This window comes from Ixodes scapularis, unplaced genomic scaffold, assembly GCF_016920785.2.
Source record: "Ixodes scapularis isolate PalLabHiFi unplaced genomic scaffold, ASM1692078v2 PGA_scaffold4__175_contigs__length_147842914, whole genome shotgun sequence".
NCBI classification, from domain to species: domain Eukaryota; kingdom Metazoa; phylum Arthropoda; class Arachnida; order Ixodida; family Ixodidae; genus Ixodes; species Ixodes scapularis.
Genome location: NW_024609879.1, coordinates 114,541,058 through 114,560,196, shown reverse-complemented (window position 1 = coordinate 114,560,196; position 19,139 = coordinate 114,541,058). Strand labels below are relative to the sequence as shown.

Here is a 19,139-nt window from a genome sequence, read left to right as displayed (position 1 = left end):
CTCTGCTGGGCGTCGTCAAGACCTCGGCTGTTTTCCCCAACCTCACGAAAACGAGAAAGGGGAGGTGAAGAGGAAAGTCGCGTTTTTTGCGTGGTTCCTGGCCTCACCAAAAACAAACGTGCGCTCTAAAAAAAGGGAATAATTTTACTTTTTTTTGTCCCATATAATACACCCCAAAACTTCAATTCGACGTACAGCGCACTGACATCGAACCGACGGCACTAGATTTCACGAGGGGCTCGATAACCGAGCGGTTACAGTAATAAAATAGCTAATGCACGTGTTACGAACTACATAATAATAATAATAATAATAAAATGTTTTTCTTTTTTTTCCCGAAAATTTAGTGTTTTTTTTATTTAATATTTTTCTAGTTTTTGATACGTATTTTAGTTCTTTAGCAGGGAGTTTTCGTAAATGGGTTTTGGCCCTCCCGCAACGCTGTCCGCAACCGGAACTCTACAGTCAAGGCCATCGGCGCGCAAGCGCAGTAGCGGTTTCTTCGTTGCGGAGGGTTTAGCGGAGGGGGAAACGCGGTCGGAGAAGCTCCTCCCACAAGTGTGATGCGCCCGTTTCAAATCTCTCCGCAGTCGAAAGAAGAGTTCACTGGAAACGCTCCTTGTTCTGCTTCAATGGATTCCCACTTGTCTCCGATCCCACTTTTTAAGAAAGCGAGCTTTGTATTCATCGTAGAGGGAACCGAGCCCCTGAAAGCGGCCTTTGTATCCATCGGGGGGGAAGCTAATCCCCGAAAGTCGCATTTGTTTCCCTCGGTGGGGCAGAACTCTAATCTCCCTCTCGTGGCTTCCACAATGCTAAGTCAAAGTAAAAAGATAAAGCAAATATGTACAGAAAGGCAAGACCCTCCTCGCGCGTTGGCCGCAACGTCACGGAAACGGTGGGACGCTATTGGATGCGGAGGTGGCGGTGGGATATCTGATTCCCTTTGAAGGGCATTTGCCGCTACCTTCTTGGCCTGTAACTGACTATAGTAAGTTATATCGCACCGTTATCGAGCCCCTCGTAAAATTTGGGGCCGTCTGTTCGACGGTGGTGCGCTGTACTTCGAACAGACGTACACCGCACCACCGTCGAAGTTTTTTTTTTTTTATATTTTCTTTTTTTTATTTGATTTTTATTCCGTGCATTGCATTTTGCTGTGTCCTATTTCGACAGGTTTTTTACTCGGAATTTGCGGCGGGGGTACTAAGCACTGGAGAGAGGGGTGTATAAGAAGGGGATGCACTTCATTTCTGTGTTACCTGGAGAACGGTAAAAGCTACGCCCCTCGTGAGCCAATCGGTGCTAAGGACAGCTGACGTCACGCTAAATTCGGCGGGGTGTAAGTTCGCTCGAGAAATTAGAGCGTGAAAGCAACTTTTTTCGTCGTTCACGTTGCTTTTCCTTTATGCCCGTAAATCTGCTAGATTCAGCGGAGTTTAGCGCGGCTCCCGGGCCTCAGAAAAGCTTCGACGGCGAGCGGAAACGCTTTTTCAACTTTTTTCTGTTTAGCTTTCCTCCTCAAGTCATAAATCGCGCATTGTACCAAACAGTTCAAGAAGTTGGAAAGGGGGGAGTCCCCTCTTGCTCGGAATCTCGCTTGTGTAGCCGGACACAGCCATTGTCCCCCTAGAAGATTAGCCCGTCGCTCAAAATTCCGACTAGTTGCTTTCCCCACCCCGTTCACCCCGAAGCTGACAGTGCTGTGGAAGTTACGTACTCGTTGGGCCAGCCACACATTTTCCACGTGATCACGCCCTCTCGCGCATACCGACTCGCAGAGAATGAGGTCAGGTGATGAAAGGGAGGCGGCTGATTGGTCCGGCAAGCGCGTAGCTTCCACCGCAATGTCAGCTTAGGGGTAAAGGGATTAAGTGAGGTCCGGTGTCGTGTGACGTGCGCTTGGGTCCTGGTGACGCGCTGCGGGGGGCCGTGTCACCAGTCAGGCTTCTGACTTTCTACCTTTGTTCTTTTGGCCCAGTGAACGATGTGCTATTAGTAAAATCCCAATATAAATTGATTTACTCCAGCCCAAAATTCGTTTCATGGGTCCTTTAAGCGCGAAACACATGTACGACGAAATCTTCCGATCCGACGTGCGGACTGCCGGAATGACCTTGGGTGGCGAGGGTTTTCGTAGCACCGGAGAGCGTTGAAAACCCTCGCCTCCGACCGTCGTATTGCGCGGTCGGACGTCGGATCGGACGGTTTCGTCGTACATGTGTTTCGCGCTTTATTGGAACGCAAGCAGGAGCGTGCCGATCAAAAGGCAACCCAGAGGACAAGGCGCGATGACGGGACAGCCAAGCGCGCGCCGTTATTGCTTGAGGTCACCACAACTCCAAAAGAAGCAGACGAACTTCCACACCACCGTCTACGTGTGCCATGATGCGGACATGAAAGCTGGGAATCGACGTCCGTTTTCGCCTTCGTCCGTCTGCTATTCCGCCCCCGTCTAAAAATGTCTGCAACGCTTGCAAGACGCGACCATGAAAGCGCGTTCTAGCGTTTTATCATGCACGAGCCACGGTCCAATGCAAGCGTCTGCCGAGGTGCGGTAAAAAGCGACCGAGAGGACTAAAAAAATCATCAAAATAAATATGCAGTCCTTCCAGCTTTCCTGTTCTTGAATTATTGTTTCGCATGGCATCCGCAAGCAAGGTGAGTGAGCGTCACGACGCACAACGCAAACGCGACCTAAAAGTATTCACATTGGCAGGCCAGGTGCGCTGCAAAACGTCGAGAGAGAGAGAGAGAGAGAGACATGTTTTTATTTGATGAGGGGTTCACCCGCTATGGAGTTGTGCTCCTGAGACGGGAGGGGAAGGGTAGTGAAGGGTGAGGGGGTGAGGGAGGTTTCATGATGATGGTAGTGACGTCTTGCTACTTTCCTTTCGAAGCAAAATGACGGGAACAAACCTGGGCGAACCTGATGCACGAGCCGAACGCCCGATTGCCTCTAGCCAAATCACTCGCAAATTCTTACCTGTGAAAGTCTCTTCTCGGTATTGAAACTATGGTTGTAATCACAGCGGTCGCACAATTCACAGAGCAGCGGGGCCGTGTTTACGGGAATTAATATATTTATTCAGCATCAACACTCGCGAATGAACAAATCAAGCCAGATCAAACCAACATAGGTAAAGTGGGACGCTAGGCCCGCTACCGCCCTCAAGCACCTGCACAGCGCCAACAGCGCTTCCGAATGCGTGTACTTGGGGCAGTTGTTTGTAGCAAACTAGATCGGTTGAGGCAGTGCCTCCTATATAAGTTACACTATAGGCCTGTCAGCTTCTCCCCGAGAGGTGTCCAGGCCCGATGCTTCACCTCACAACACGCACGAACGGCTATCGTAGCGCCGCCGGCCAGGCGGACGTTCGTTTTTCTTTTTTAGTATTTACATGTGGTATTTACATATTTTTATTTATATCTTTATTTACATGTAGTATTTTATGTAGTATTTACATTATTATTGAAGATATATCTTATCTATATTTGTTTTTAACAAAATGTGGAACACTTTTCTGGGAAGATGGGATCGCCCTGATTCAAACGAGATTCGCCGAGACAAAATACCAAAAGTACGAAACGAGCACGGCCAGGCCACGCTTTTGCAGCGCGAACGCGGAGAACGCTTGGCCGTCTGCTTCGGCGGCAGTTTGGTGTTTTGGAGGTTACCATGTATCGCGCGCATAGAAATAGTTAGCGCCGGGTCGTGTGTGGGTGAAGGGTAGTAAAAATGAGAAAGAATGTTCCGGGGGGGGGGGGGGGGGGGGGGGGGGCGGGGACGGCTGAAAACAGCGAGCTAGTCCCGAGCTCTAAACTGCCGGTGAAGGACATTTAGGTTTCTTGCTGTTGGTGCTGCTGGGGCGACATCATTGAATCTCCTACGGAAGAGATGGTTGGCTCACTACACGGCAGGTTTGTACGCCTAGGTGGCTCCACCGCACGGCAGCCACACATACTATTTGCCCTCTCCCTCTCGCTTACCAGAGTTGGGAGCCGACAGGCATTGTGTAACTATATAGGAGTCGCTGGTTGAGGAGATCTTCGTCTTAGCAGCTGGGTGAACGCAGAACGACTCGCACTCAAATAGACGAGCTTGACAAGCCGCTCTCGTTGATCACTCCAGAGTCTCCTACAGCCACCTTGGCTATCGTTTGAAACCGAAGCGGAAAGACAATCTCCGGATATTTTTCAAAATAACAATGACTCAATCCAGGCATGTAGCCAGGATTTTGTTTAGGGGGGGGGGGGGGGGGGGGGGGGGGGAGCGCTTATGACAAAATGCTGTACGAGTGGGAGGGGGGAGAGGAGGCCCCAGCAATCAGTATGTCATCATACTGTGTCATCGTTTCAGTCACTATGTCATCGTAAATAGTATTTTTTTCTGCTCACAAGGTTTGTATGTTCCATGTTTATTTTATGTATAAACCATTTGTAATGCTGAAACCTCTATACGCATTTAAAGAATTATTTAGGCCCCACTATGGAAAATTATTAGAATTTTTTTTTTCAATAAGGCAGGAGCAGGGGGGGGGGGGGGGAATCACCCGACCTCATATAAAACCACGCAATCTGTGAAAAAAAGTTACGGAACTGTTACCAAACATGTTCTTTGACAAAACATGCGAGTACGACCCAGGTGTTTACTCTAAATTACTCTAAAATATTGAAGGCCCAGTAGATTATGCCGGGAAGTTTTATATTTATACGAGTATTTTTGTCACGTTGAGTCATCATCGGAAAAGGCAGTCAGTGCCAGTGCGGCAACATAAATTCATAATTTCACTACACTCTACACAGGGACCGAGTAAAGAATGCATATTTTCCTTCACAAGCCCCCTATAGAAGCCTTCACAAGGCCCTCTATACGTGGGCGCCATCTATCTCCGTGCAAGTGAAGCACACTCGGTGCGCCGAACATAATGTGGTCGCCGCGCGAGACAGAGAGTCATCACCTAAATGTATTTCTTCCACCGTGGCTGCGGCTCAGCGTCTACAAGCACCACCAGAGCTTCGCCCCAATCAACATCATTCACTACGTGGAAATACGTTTTTTTTATTTTTTTATTTATTTTTTTTTTTTTATGCGCGCTGCTGAGCTGAGCATATATCCAAAGCAAACTCGGCTAGAGAAGCAAAAAGGTTTAGCCCGCGAGCATCTCTAAAATTGTCCAAAATAACAAGATTACGGTTGAACACCAGAGTCGCAAAAAAAAAAAGTCGCTAGCCGCTAAATTAAAAAAAAAAATCCGTCGCTAAATGAATAAAAAATCGCTAAATCTAGCGACAAAATCGCTAAGATGGCAACACTGACTGTGGGAACGAGCCAACGCCGGCGTCTGGCGTAATTGGCTCTCGCATTGGACGACTAGTGCAGGGGACACAAAGGCTGCTAGCCTTAGGTCTACCCACTAATCTCTCCAATCAGAGCTCGGGGGTTCTGAGGTTTCCGCGCGCTGTCGTCTCTTCCTCTCCCTCAGTTTCTCGCCGCGTAGGTTTTAGGTACATTCACTAACAGGGAAAAAATAAACACAAAATGGGCACACGCACAACGAAGAAGGTCCTGTACAAGCTCTGTCTTGAACGTGTGCAAAACAAAGTAACTATTTTCGATGACAGGTTAAGTGTGAAGCTCCCACTTGTCCCCACTTTAGTAGAGCGAATGCTGAAGAGGAGGTCGCCTCTTCTCCAGCGTTCGCTCTACTAAAGCGGAAAGAGCGTGCATGGGTGGAGATTCCACTCCGACTATACGGAGAGCAAGTTGCCTGCTTGTTGCGCAGTAGTTGCGATGACGTCAGAGTGACGCCGAGCTTTGATAGGTTTTGACTGAAATGATAGTGGGACCTCATTGGTAGAGATGCCTTAAGATCTAATCATCTTTTTTTTTTTGTTTAGTTTGCCAGTACGAGTTTGGCGTTCCGACTTCTTTCAACCCCTGTGCAGGAAGCAGACGAACTTGTTCCGTATAGGCAAACTTGTAATATATATAATTATATATCACGTGGGTTTGAGACTCGTGTGTCGTGTCGCCCTTCGTTATCCCTCCCTCGGGGTTCCGGCCCATCACGTGGTACGTACGCAGTTCCGGATTGGCCGGGATGGCTCGTGTACGTAGACCGTCCGCCGCGACCCCACCGCAAGGTGACAGCATCATCCACGGCCTCGGCGATGCGACGTCGCCTTATTGTTCCGACGTCTCTCCTTTTGTGGCCCGGGACGCTGCAGCGTCGCGTGTCACGGCCGACCGACCGACCGCGGCTCCGCGTTCATCCGCCGACTGCCGCCGCGATATTAAGTAATAAGGCGCCCGCTGCGACGTGCTTGGCGAGGTCGCCCGTGGCGTGCCCCGCGCCCCGACGGTGGTCCGTGGGCCAACGGTAATTGACACGTGCACAGCCTTCCGATGTTCCTTTTCGTCGGCGTAATGAGCTGTGCGCGGTTGCCGAGCCTGAATGTGCCCGAGTTCGCCACCACACTCGCGGGGGTTCCAGGGGAAGGGGGGGTGCACATCACCGCGATCTATGAGGGATACTTGTTTCAAAGACTGCACCGAGTCGCACTACTAACACATCGTGCAAAGGACAGCCTGCAGGCAGTGTCTGTCATCCTGTCCGCAGCGACACCGCGTGTTTTGTACATTGGCCGAGCGGTGAGTGCGCCTTTAAAAAGCTAACGGCATTCATTTTTTCTTAGCCAATATAAACTACATGTTTCGAATTCTCCGGCATTAATCCTTATGGCGTAAGGAGGAACTCCGATGTTAGCGCTGTCTTCACAGTGCCGGTGCAGGGAGAAGGGGGAAAGGGGGGGGGGGGGGGGGGTGACTTCGTCAATTTCTTCCCTAAATTTATCGGGGAAACTGACGTCACGTCGTCTGACGTCACTCCACACGTGACGTGGAATCACGCAATGTCAAGTCGTGGCGTCACGTATCGTCATATTCCCAGCACTTTTTTTTTTTTTTTTTTAGCGGGGAGTTGAACGGACGAACGAACAGGCAGATTTCCGGGATTAGGGTGTTCTGTTCCCTGTGAAATCGGGATATCTCTCGCAAGTCCACGACCGCCTCGAGATCGAACCGTGTCGCCACCGTGCGGCCGAAATTGGAAACATGCGAAAGCGGGGACACCGTCGTCCGTCGTCTGCTACGGGCGCACGTTCAGAAGCGTGGACCTGGACGACGCGAGCCCGTTTCCGGCTGAGCTCGGCCCTCCTCATTAAATGTTTGATGTTCTTGTGTTCGTTTCTGTGTTGTATCGTTTATATAGTAAGTAAGTCGGATGCTTCCATAATCTTGATGCTGTGGTTTGTAAAACTTTTGGTCATACATATTTTTATCTCGCACAATCCATAGCTTTCATAAAACGTTGAATCTTGATTGGAGCTGGGGGGTTTATTAACAAATGAACCCTACTGATCCCAACCCTTTAATAGACTAATCAATCAATGAATCCGTTGACTGCTTTTTCTTCCGTCATATTACACGAATGGCGTTAAAACTACGCATTGTTTTTACTATTTCTAATAAGTAATGAATGTCATATTGCGTTCTTATTTTAAACCACCTTGTGACACCTAAAGAAATATGAACACGGGAACACCTTTTAAAGGAAATTAATTTTAAGTTATTATTTAAACAATATAATCACCTCGATGACAATCACAAGCATGCTGAAAGGGTTTACCGTGCAAGCCTGTGTCCTAAAACAAAGAAATACGTCAGGAATATTAAAGCAGACTTTTTTTTACTTACTTGGAATGGGAAGCCTGCTGGTAAGGATAACAGAAATCAAGGGAAGAACGTTTGCTGCCTGTTGGGAAACCTCTTGTCCGTCCTTGTCTTTTATGCTCTTCCCTTTATTTAAATTTCTTTACTTTTTCCTGACTTTTTCAAGCACAAGATTCAAATTAAACGGCAAAGAACACAAGATTAAACGGCAAAAAAGAATACCGTAATTAACGCATCAATCGAATAATATGAAAGTTAATTGATGAACCTCCCAGTCCCGATATGCGTTAGGTGAGGGCGGAAGGTGAACCGAAAACCACGCGACAGACGCGAGCTCTCATCAGTAAAAGAGTGTCGCTGCTGCCGATGCTATCTGTGTCGTGATGCGGGTCGTTTGTTGGAGTAGCAGAGTCTATCATGTTTGTATAGAAGCTTATTTAGCCGGAAACTTAAAATATTAGCCTATTGACATCCGCAGCCCTCACCCAGAAAATTGAAGCGGGTGAACCCACACTACCGAGAAAAGCATTTAATAACAGGAACATTGCTGCGTTGCTCGGTTATACCCGTTTGTTACACTGGCAGCAGAGATATGAGAATAGTGTGTTTCACTTGTTTCAGTTGTCCTGCCAACGAACAGTTTGCGGATCGTAAATAGAAGAGGCTCTCTCCTCATCGGAGCGTAGTGGAATGCTTCAAAGCAACACCACCTGTTCAGACTCCGACAAACGCACCCACACCATGGCAGAGTAAAGGGAAACATTTGCTGCCGGGGAACTCAATAGCACGGTAATTGCCAATTCAGAGTTAACTTCTCTTCATGCGAAATATTTATACTACTGCAAAAGTTAGAAGTAAAAAAAAAATGGCATTGAACCTGCGATTTTAGAGCCCACAGTACCAGTATTATGTTATCCGGGCTGGAATTCGTTGTGTTGATGAATTCTCACGCTGGTAAACCGACACATCTATTTTCAAAGAAACAAATGTTTAACGTAAATAGTGCGATTCACCCGGAGACAGGCATTTGTCGTGGTAATCCATGCTTCCCAACTTCTGCCTATAGAACAGACGACGCGTCCCCACGAGCGATGATTTAAATGTAGGCTCTACGCCGGTAATACGATTCGATCCTCACTGAAGCACCGAACGAACGCCACCGCACCATTTTCCGCTAAAATTGTTTTCCCACCGATACTAGGCGACAAAATAAACGCGAGAACCTACACCGTCTCGCGCGCGAACGTGGAGAGTCGATGGGGAGGCCGTGCTAAAGTGAACTCCAGTTCACTTTAGCGGTGCTTCTATCCCTGCTTTGATGATGATGATGATAGCGCGACAGTAGCGCCACCTCTAGGTCGATCTCGAGGCCAATATTTTTCAGCTGTTACATTCCCAGGAACGCCGCAGCTTTTTGACACTCGAAGCACGATGCTGTGGTCCACCTCTGTAACGCCCCCCCCCCCCCCCCCCCTTTTTTTTTTCCATATATTGTTAGGTTAGGAAGCGAGCTGCTTGTGAATTATGGACAGCTGTCAGGTCTTTGGTATGTCTTTCGCTTCCTTGTACTGTGCAACATATTTTCTGCCGTACCCGAACAGGCCGCAATTTTGAGAGGGCATCTGCTAACATAATTTCTTTATCCCTCTTCGTGTAATTTTTTTTTTTTTTTTTTTACAGATTGTTGTTGTATTTTCGAAGTATAAAGTGCTTTTAGCGGAACTTTCTATCCCAAAACTTCTTTCCGTCGGTCCATTTCCCACTAAATATAGCGGGGAAAATTACGTCAAGTTTTCGACGTCACGGGATCTACACACCCATTCGGCTTCGCCGCTAAATTCAGGGGGAAAATTGACATATCGTGACCAATGCACCATATCAGTTTCTCTGCTAAATTTAGCAGGGTAATTGATTAAAATATGTACATATAGGTTCTTCACTCCCCGAAACGACTGCTTAATATCTTCTATACTCCGTTTTATACTTAGCGTGCAACGCTGTCAAAGCTACTGGCGCGAGCGTTAGGCTTGATCTCGTTGATCATTTGCACGCGTTCTCGAGCGAACAAAACCATAGATGAAGCCACGCGCTCGCGCCAGTAACTTTGACAGCGTTGCACGTTAAGTATGAAACAGAGTATAAACACATTAGAACTGCCGCTCCTTGTAAATACTGCATTCCAAGGCTGTGTTTGTGTGTTTACGGAGCTTATGTTTCGTTAAATTCGGAAGGTGTTTTTCGGAGTTTATTTTTCGCTGAACATTCGAGGTCTATCGGCGTTTACATATATATATATTTTTTTTATTATTTCCATTTTTTTTTTTAATTTTGGAGATTAGTTTATCTTTTCTTCTTCAAAATTTGCAGTATTAAAAACAAAACAAACAAATATCCGAACACAAAAGTCCACTAAATTCATAAGAAACTTGCCTGTATCAAAGAATACAGGTGTAGGTCTGGTAGCTGCGTTTGACATTGGCGCTCTTACCATCGGTAATACTGACTATCCCAGGAAGAATCTTGTGAAAAAGGTGTTGGTTCTATTAAGGTCAATCCTCTAAATAACTATAAAAACTCCGACCTAGTCGCTATATCATTGTCCTGTGCTCTCGCGCAATTTATTCTAAAATGCCGTCTTTCTTCTTTTCTATTTTTTTTATTGTGCAATATCAAAATTTTGAGTTTTTTTTTTTCTTCTGATTAATCCGAATTGACGAAAACTTGACCGGCAAATGTTTTTTTTTTTTTTTTTTAGATTTTTTTTTTTTTGCGGAACTTTTAATTCCGTGTTTTCGGAGTTTATATTCTTCAAAGTCGGAGGGTGTTCTTCGGAGTTTATTTTTTGCTGAAAATTTCGGGGTTTATCCGAGTTTATTTTTATTATATTCCCAATTCTTTGAGATTTCAAGTTTATTTTACTGCATTCCCAATTTTTAAGAATTCAAAAAAACAAAATAAATAAAGTCTAGGTACCATAACCCGCTGTCCTGAAGGAACCTTGACAAACTAAAAAACAAACCTTTTTGTTGTCAATAGTTTGAGATTTAAAAAAAAACTGAAGTTGCATCCTCTTGGGGCCACTGACCTTGTGCTCTTATAAAACTTATTTGTAAAACACGTACCGTATTTTTGTTCTTTTTATTTTCTCGTTGTCACCTTAAAATTCTGAGTTTTTCGGATCAGTCCGAATTGACGAAAACTTGACCAAAACTTCTTTTCAGATCTTTTTTTTTTATCCGAAAACACGGAGTTTTCATTATATTTATAGTCTATTTAAATTTAAAGACACAAGTCGCTGCCTTTTTCATTAATATATAGATACAACTGTATCTTTTTTATATTATTTGCATTCCTCTCAAGCATATCAACAATAAAATTGTATACTTAACTACTCGCGCACGAGAAGGAACATAAGAAACCAAAGGTGGGAAGCCCCATTCCCGCAGAGGCTGGTTGTAACATAAGAGACCAAAGGTGGGAAGCCCCATTCCCGCAGAGGCTGGTTGTACACATTTCCGTTTGACGCTGCCAAGTGTAATGTGATCTCTTGCAGCAGCTGGCGCCATCCATTGAGTAGACCTGGAACACCTTGCAACCTGTGTATACCATTCTGGAGGTTCACCGATATCTACTAGACGAAATCTTGCACTCTATTTAGGAGAAATATAGCAGGGTCATTCCACGCCAAATACGATCCAGGCCTGAATTCGACCCTCGCGGATTTGGTCTAAAAACATTTTATGTGTTATTGGTGATGTGGAAGTACCTTTTTCCAAGAGACGTGTGCTTCTTCTTTTTTTTTTTTACAATATTTAATTTTGCAGAAAACAAACGGCAAAAGAAAACGGTTTGCAGGTTTGAAACGAGACGGCGAAATAGGCAGCGTTTTTTTAGTAGGTCAGAATATCCTTCTAAATTATCCAATAGGTTTCGTTACGCATTTCTGAGAGTTTTTGAAGGGTGTTTATGCGTTAAACTTGTCCTATAAAGCTAGTATTCACTTTTTTTTTTATTAAAAAAACAGTATCGTGTGAAGATTTCACAGTTGCGTGTGTAAATAATGAAAGAAAAATATATTAAAAATACTTGGATACGGAAATTGATTTGTGTACTAAAATAAATGGGCAATATTGAACATGCATGAAAATACTCATTATGCAAAAAGAAAAAAAAAAACTCAGGTGGTCTGTCTAAAAATATATACTCAGCGTTTATAGATAGTCACACAACAAACGAGCAAGGTTAAAAAAAATATATATTTGTTTAAAGCAAGAAAAAAATAATTTTTGATTTTGCTATATTGTTTGTATTGAAAATATTGTGAAATACTCAGTTTTTAAAGCGAAAACCAAGAGGTGTTCGATCTAAAACTACATACTTTACACCTATATGTACCTTGTAGCTAGGGCAACAAACAAACAAAACTTAAAAAGGCTATATTAAAAAAGAAAAAACTTTTTCTTTTTTTTTTTAACATTGGCTTTCTATTGCGCCTATAGCCTCTCGTTGAACGTGTCTTTTAGCCCTTGGTCTTCTGGGAGTGTTTAGTGGGGGGCCTCCAGTCCCAAGAGAACGTTTAAGAAGCATTTCATGCTTTAGAAAGAAACATTCGCCTGGTGTGGTTACGTATGATTGCGACAGCGCCATCAATAAATGGCTGCTAGAGCTTCGCAGCCACAGGAGAAAGTTGTGCGGCCCGAGGGAGATGCGATCGCGACTCTCGGAGGAGGCAGCCTTTTCTTGGATCCCTAGTTTCCCTATAGCTTCCCTACCCCTTCTTTCCCGCCGCCTTCCCCTTTTTCCAAACCGGGAAATTGACTCCCCGAGCTAATTTCGTTGTACAAGTTTGTTTGTTTTTAGTTTGTTTCCTTTGGCCCCGATTGTTTTCCCCCTGGGGCGCGTTCCCTAATTAACGGGAGAACGGATTAACCGAAAGCGGCGCTCCCTTGTGCACACACACGGGTGGGGAAAAGGAGCCGGCAGGTAAAGGTGCGAGCGCTCCATGTCCCTAAAATGGTTCGTCTTTTCTCGGGGGGGTGTCTTCGCAGGCGAGCACGCTACAGCAACCGCAGCAGTCAAGCCCGTCTTCGACACCGCAAGCGACTGCCAAGTCTGCTAAGGTACGTTGGGGACAGCCCCTTTTTGTGTGTGTGTGTGTTCCCTTTCGTTGCGGTGGGTCGTCGGCAGCCGCAGTGACATCGCTCGTACATCGTTCAAAAGACCCCGCGGAGATCTCTGCGGACACGCCTTTAGTGACTCGGCATCTTTTGTTCGTACGTAATAAGTGCACGTTTCGAACCAGACAGTTTTCTTTTTGTGTTACCAATGTGAAATAATGGTCGCACTAGGAAGAAACATCGCCTCATAACTCTCTTCGCAGAATATCCTTTGTGTGAAGATGTATAAGCTGCGTGACCGCGACTTTAGTGTGTACTGTATAGACCAACACGCGGCCCTGAAGTCACGCAGCTGCGGTGGCGCTGTAGACGGCAGTGCGCATGCGCAGACTCTTCACGCGAATTTGGTTTCTGCGCACGCGCAGTGCCAACAGCTGGTCTGGGCAAACGCGGGCTTGTTTGTAAACAGCGTGTTGGTCTATACGGTGGTGAACTTCGTATACGTAGCAGCCAAAACAAGCGAGTTGGTCAATTAGATTCGGAACCTTAGCCTCGTGCACTTAATACCCTCTTTTTTTTTTTTTTTTTCTGTTTCACAATTTGGCCGCTAGGCTGCTCCAGTCTTTGCTGCGCACTTGGATAGGTGTGGTAGCTCGGTGCTTTTCTCATTCACTTTTTTTTGTTTTTTCCCCGCCGGGTGGTGTTGCCTCCTCTGGGGTGAGTATATGTAAAGCTAAGGAGGCACACTGATTGAAATTATTTCAAGTTCCGGAGTTATAGTTTCAATGCCAGTAACTACAGCATGCCTTATAAGTTGGTACGAAATTTTTTCAGTAACCGTGAATATGACTTATAGTTTCGGAGTAACGTCTAACCTAGTTTCGGGTCAATATTCTTTTTTCTGAACGTTATTTTGATACGTTTCCGTGTTTGAATTTCTATATGGACGCTTTAAAAAAACCACTGAAAAGGAGAAAAAAATATTTTTCAACACTTTAATTGGGACACGCGTGTCAAAAAATTAATTTTACGCAAAAAAAAAAAAAAAGAAACAGAGCAATATTGACGGCGCCAAACGCGATTTCGTCTGTAGTCATCTCCTTTCAACTTGTTTGCTCTCTCGGCATTTTTGGACGCGTGAAGGAGAGGTGGATCGGCTTGGCCATCACGTTGAAGTGGAGAGAGTGTATGACCATCTCGTTGAGGTGGAAAGAGTGTATGACCATTCCATGACGTCATGGACTTTGCGCGTAGAATTTAAAACAAACCTCGCGCCGTCAATGTTGTTCTATTTTTTTTCGCGTAAAATTTTGTTTTTGACACGCGTGTCCCCGCCAATCTATTTAAAACAAAAAAAAATTTCTTAGTGGTTTTTTAGACACGCGCAAGATTAGAGCCGCCATTGCCGCCGACCTTCTCGTGTCTAACGGAGACGCCGAGCCACTGAAGTGTGTGTGTGTGGGGGGGAGGGGGAGGGGAGGGGGGGGAGGGGAGGAAAGGTGTTGACAAGCCTCTACAAGGGCCCATGCTGGGGAAAAGGAAACATTAGCACCTGAAGTGGCAATAACCTGTCCTGCTGTGGTAATGATGGAAGTGAAGCAACCAAAATAGAAGAAAACACACAAAAAAAGAAATACGAGCCATTCCACTTCGTGAGGGTTGATGACCAGCGAAGCTGTGTAGCACACGACACAGACGTGACAGAGAATTTAGCGTATGCTCCATGAAAGTTGTGCAATTTAGCAGCATGGCACCTGCGTCTTTTCGGTGCGTTCTCCGCCCCGCGACATTTGTCGTCTTGTCTGGTTTGCCACACGCGCTTGTCGTCTTGTCCACGATCTTCATCGGCGGTGTGAGGCGCCCACCGCCGCCGCTGACATTCTCGGAGGCGCGTTGCTCTTGGGGAGTCTGGAGTGTACGCGGCCTCCCCATTATGACGAGAGGACAGAAAGGAAATAGACACATTGCTAAATTTCCTAAGCATCAAGGAGAATGCAGGGAAGGGTGTTCCACGCGCCGCATGTTTCGGCGTTTGCAGCAGTAACCGTTCTAAAGCAAAAGCCTAAAACAAATGACATGTTGCAGGCGCGTTCGTCAACGCTTTATTTTGGTTATTTACTTAGAATCTTTTATCCGGGGAAGGCGTGCGCGTGCGGCGCGTGCGGCGGTGCGAGCGTAGAGTTTTTGGTCACGCACTCGACGTATCCACGGAACCCTAGCCATAAACAGTTTCGCTGTAAAATTGAAAGTCGGTTATGTATGGCAGTGCCCATGTACAGCTGCCTGAAAGGCAGACTAAGTTAAAGCTTTATAAACCCACACAGCAATTTATAGTCGTATTCGCCTGAAGAACCTTAGTGAAGAAAGTCCGGCTTCTTGCGGATCATTACTGATGTACTCCTTTATGTTGTGAATTCGGATATATGTGTGAGTAAAATTTAGATTGATTTTCGGTTTTTTCAAACGCTATAAGCGTCGCTTCTTCCTCCGAAAATCAAATCTTAATTCAAAAGCTACTTCGCGCGGCGTGTGAACAATGCGCAAAACTTCCTTCTTTTTTTCTTGGTGTGACAAGGAGTATTGGGCCTCGAGATCGACCTATAGAAGTGGCGCTACTGACGCGCCATCATCATCATCGAAACTGGGATAGAAGCATGGCTGCCCAACTGATCTCTATTGTAGTAGGCTGGATCGCGGATCGAGGGCCCGCCGGTGTGGCCACCGGCGGCCATTGCTTGAGAACAGGCAATACACGCAAGTCTATGGAAGAAACGCACGAAAGTAAGAATATTGAAGCATGTACGCTCTGCTCGGAGGTTTGTATTTTATGGTGTGCTGCGATCATTATGTCGGGTGTTTGGAGATCGAATCGGTATTCGTCAAACGTTCGAACGCCGATTAAAAAAATCAAACGTACCGGAGCACCTACGGCTGAGCTGGCAAGCTTGCTGTGGTAGTAAACAAAGGAACTTGCCGTCGATGAGACCGTCCTCGGGGAAGCCCAGAAGTTGATGAATGACAAAGAAGTTCCATCTCGACAGCGGCTTTCCGGGGGTGAGCGAATTCCGCGTAGCAAAGCCTTCGAGCTTGTCGTCTGCTAAACCCAACTCAAAGAAAGCGCCACCGACTCCGCGGTAACTCTAGGTAACTCTCGCCTCATTGAGCTGCACTACAGCGGAGTCACTCTCGACCACAAAATATTTATTTGTAAGAACTGCGAGGGCTGCCAGTTTTAATCTTTGTACGCAAGCTATTTGACGGGCTTATCGAAAAGCATCCCAAAAGTTTCAGTGCCGACAACAATTTAGAAACGGGGGAAACTACAATTTTTCTCGTTCTTCCCATAGAGTCCCATGCATTGGCTGATGTCAATCAATGGCCACCGGTGGCGACACTCGCCCTCAGCTGCCGAAGCCGCGGTCCGCGATCCAGCCTACTACAATAGAGACCAGTGGGCTGCCCCGTAGGCTCTCCATTAGGGGTGTCGCGAACTTTTGTCGAACCAGATTTTTTGGTCGAACTTTCGGGGTTCGACTGGGTCGAACCGAATCGACGAACCTTCGAAACTGCTCACCAGATTCGACCGGTTCGACTTGTGGCCAGTGTGGCCAGCCCTTGATACAAGCATGTCTAGGTTTGGAATTTTTTTTTTTTACGCAAATAGTTTTTTTTTGTTTTGTGAACAGCTGCAATTAAAAGAAACTAATTCTAATCACTGAAGAAGTTAATAACTTAATTTTTAGTACTGTATTAACTGAAATAGCCAATCAGCGCTGCACTTAATTCATCTCTTAACCATTACCATCCAATCTGAAGCCAACTGGCCAGCCAGTCGCGCATGCGCACACGAGTCGAACCTCAATACAAGGTTCGTCGAACTTTCCACTAAAAGTTCGAAAAAGTCGAACCTGGTCGAACTCGAACCGCGGCCGGTTCGCGACACCCCTACTCTCCATGTTGCACGTTGGCATCGTAGAGTTATTACAATAAACGCTAGAGGCTCAGCTGGCGCTAGTGTCTACGGGGCTTCCGGTTACAAATTGAAGCAGACAGCAACCAGTCTATTTTTCCAGTCTTCCTGTGTATTCCTATGGGAAAGCGTACGTGATATTTCTCTCTTCGCCAGGGAATAATAGAAATCAGCGTAGTTTCTTTACTCGTAACGGGTACTATGTAGCTTTATTCACATTATAAAAGTGTAATTTATTTAATTAGTATGTTTTTTTTATTAGGCGATTTCGTCAGCAAAAATTGAGGCCCAGGTATATGTTACACGGCATGCTATGTCAATACAAGCTATAAATTCAAGCACAAAGAACAACAATCGTATTTATTTCAGAGCAACAACACTCGGTTACTGCTTTATTTTGATTATTCGTAGACAATTTGTTACTAATCTCCATGCTTCGTTCTTGTCGTCTGTTTTGATAGTTTGATTTGGCAAATATTAGCATCCTTCTGGTGTTTTGTCTAGCTGATTCACTCTGTGTGCTTCATGGCATTGACTATATGCGTAAATACGTGCCCTATAATAGCAGTCTGCAACGTCAACACGTATTATACATTGTGGGGATTCCTGTGGTTTCCCTTCCCCGATGGCTGTGATAACGGCTGCGGGTCGGAACGCTCGGCCTCCTTCGCCGTGAGCTCCGACCCGAAGCGGAGGGTCCGTGTCTTGGAGGGCCCTCCCCTCACTCTCTCTCGGGGGAACCCCTTTCCGTTTCCCCGCTCGGATGCGGATCACGGCTGACAGGCGAGGAGGTTTCGCCTCTTGTTTTCCCGCTTTCGGGAAAGGGACTCGTCCGGGTGACCGCGAAAGAGGTGGGACGTGTATCGGCGACTTCTCCGATGCTTCCCTAATCTTGACTCTCCGGAACCCTGCGTCTGGCCAGGTAAGGATCCTTTCTTACCTTGCCGGCGCGGGGGGCATTTTGGATGGGGACATTGTAGTTCATTAAGAGAGTTTTAAATAAATGCTCTTGGACTCTGTCCTTACTCTGGTACGTGTGTCAATTCTCTTCCGCTGTATTCGAGAGGGTGAGGCAAGGTAGACGATCATTGGCACCGACGGAGGTAATTTATCGAACCTAGCCGAGGTAAGGTAGCCCTAAACATTGTCTACATTCCCGCGGAGATGTGAGAAACGCGCTACTAGGTTTGACGTCTTCTTTGAGATCGCCGCCGCTGTTGAGATAACCCTTTGGTTACTCTATCGGTACCTGTGTTGGTAGCAATATCCCACAACATGTGCATTGGGCTGGATTAGTACAGTGGTCGACGCCATGAATTCTAAAGAAAAACGCTCTAACTGGCACATATTTTTGTACATCCGATTGTAACACGTTCGAGACTTTTTTTGTGTGTCACAACGCTAAGCAATATTTGATCTTATAATCGAGCGCGAAGAGAAAACTGATTTGCGTTTTCCCATAGGAATGCATTACCGGAAGTCAAATTTAGACTGGTTCCTGTCTGGTTCAAAATGCAACAGCACACTTGCGCCACCTGAGCCTCTAGCGTTTATTGTTAAGTCTATGGTTCGGATTAAGATTCTTGCATCTATTTTGTCGCATAGAATCGCAGGGAAAACAATGTTAGCGGGAAAAGGTGCGGTACTGTTCGGTGCTTCAGTGAAGATCGGATCGTGTTACCGGCGTACGGCCTAAATTTAAATCATCGCTCGTGGGGACGCGTCGTCTGCTCTAGGCAAGTGTTGGGAAGCATGGATCACCACGACGAATACCTCTCTCCGTGTGAACTGCTATTAACGTTAACTATTTGTTTCTTTTAAAACAATATGTATCGGTTCATCTGAGTGGAAATTCGACAAAGCAATGAATTCCGACCCGGATACTTACATAATACTGGAACTGTGGGTGATGGAACCACAAGTTCTGTGTATCTTTTTTTTTTTTTTTGCGTAATTTTTATTTTTTGTATTACTATAAATATTTTGCATTGAGAGAAGTTAGTGCTGTATTGTAAATTATCGTGCTATTGCTAGCTTTTATGAGTAAGAAAGTTCCGTTGCAGTAAAGGTTTCCCTTTACTGTGCCATGGTGCGGGTACGTTTTTCGGAGTCAGAACAATTCTACTACTGCGACAAGTGAAACAAACTATTCTAATATATCCGCCGCGAGTGTAACACCGAGCAACGCAGTAGCGTGCGTGTTATTAGATGCTCTTGTCGGTAGTGTGGCTTCACCCGCTTCAGTTTCATCGGTGAGGGCCGCGAATGTCAAGAGGCTATAGTATTGTAAATTTCTGGCGAAATCGTCTTCAACGCA

At 45.8% G+C, this 19,139-nt stretch overlaps 1 protein-coding gene across 1 annotated transcript in view; it reads left to right on the top strand.

The window, feature by feature from the left end:
- LOC115309242 (serine/threonine-protein kinase D3) overlaps positions 1–19,139 on the top strand; it is a 200,447-nt gene that overhangs the window by 59,419 nt on the left and 121,889 nt on the right. Inside the window, exon 2 of the mRNA XM_040218016.3 lies at positions 12,784–12,855. Within this exon, the coding sequence (XP_040073950.1) occupies positions 12,784–12,855 (72 nt within the window). The remainder of the gene's footprint in view (positions 1–12,783; positions 12,856–19,139) is intronic.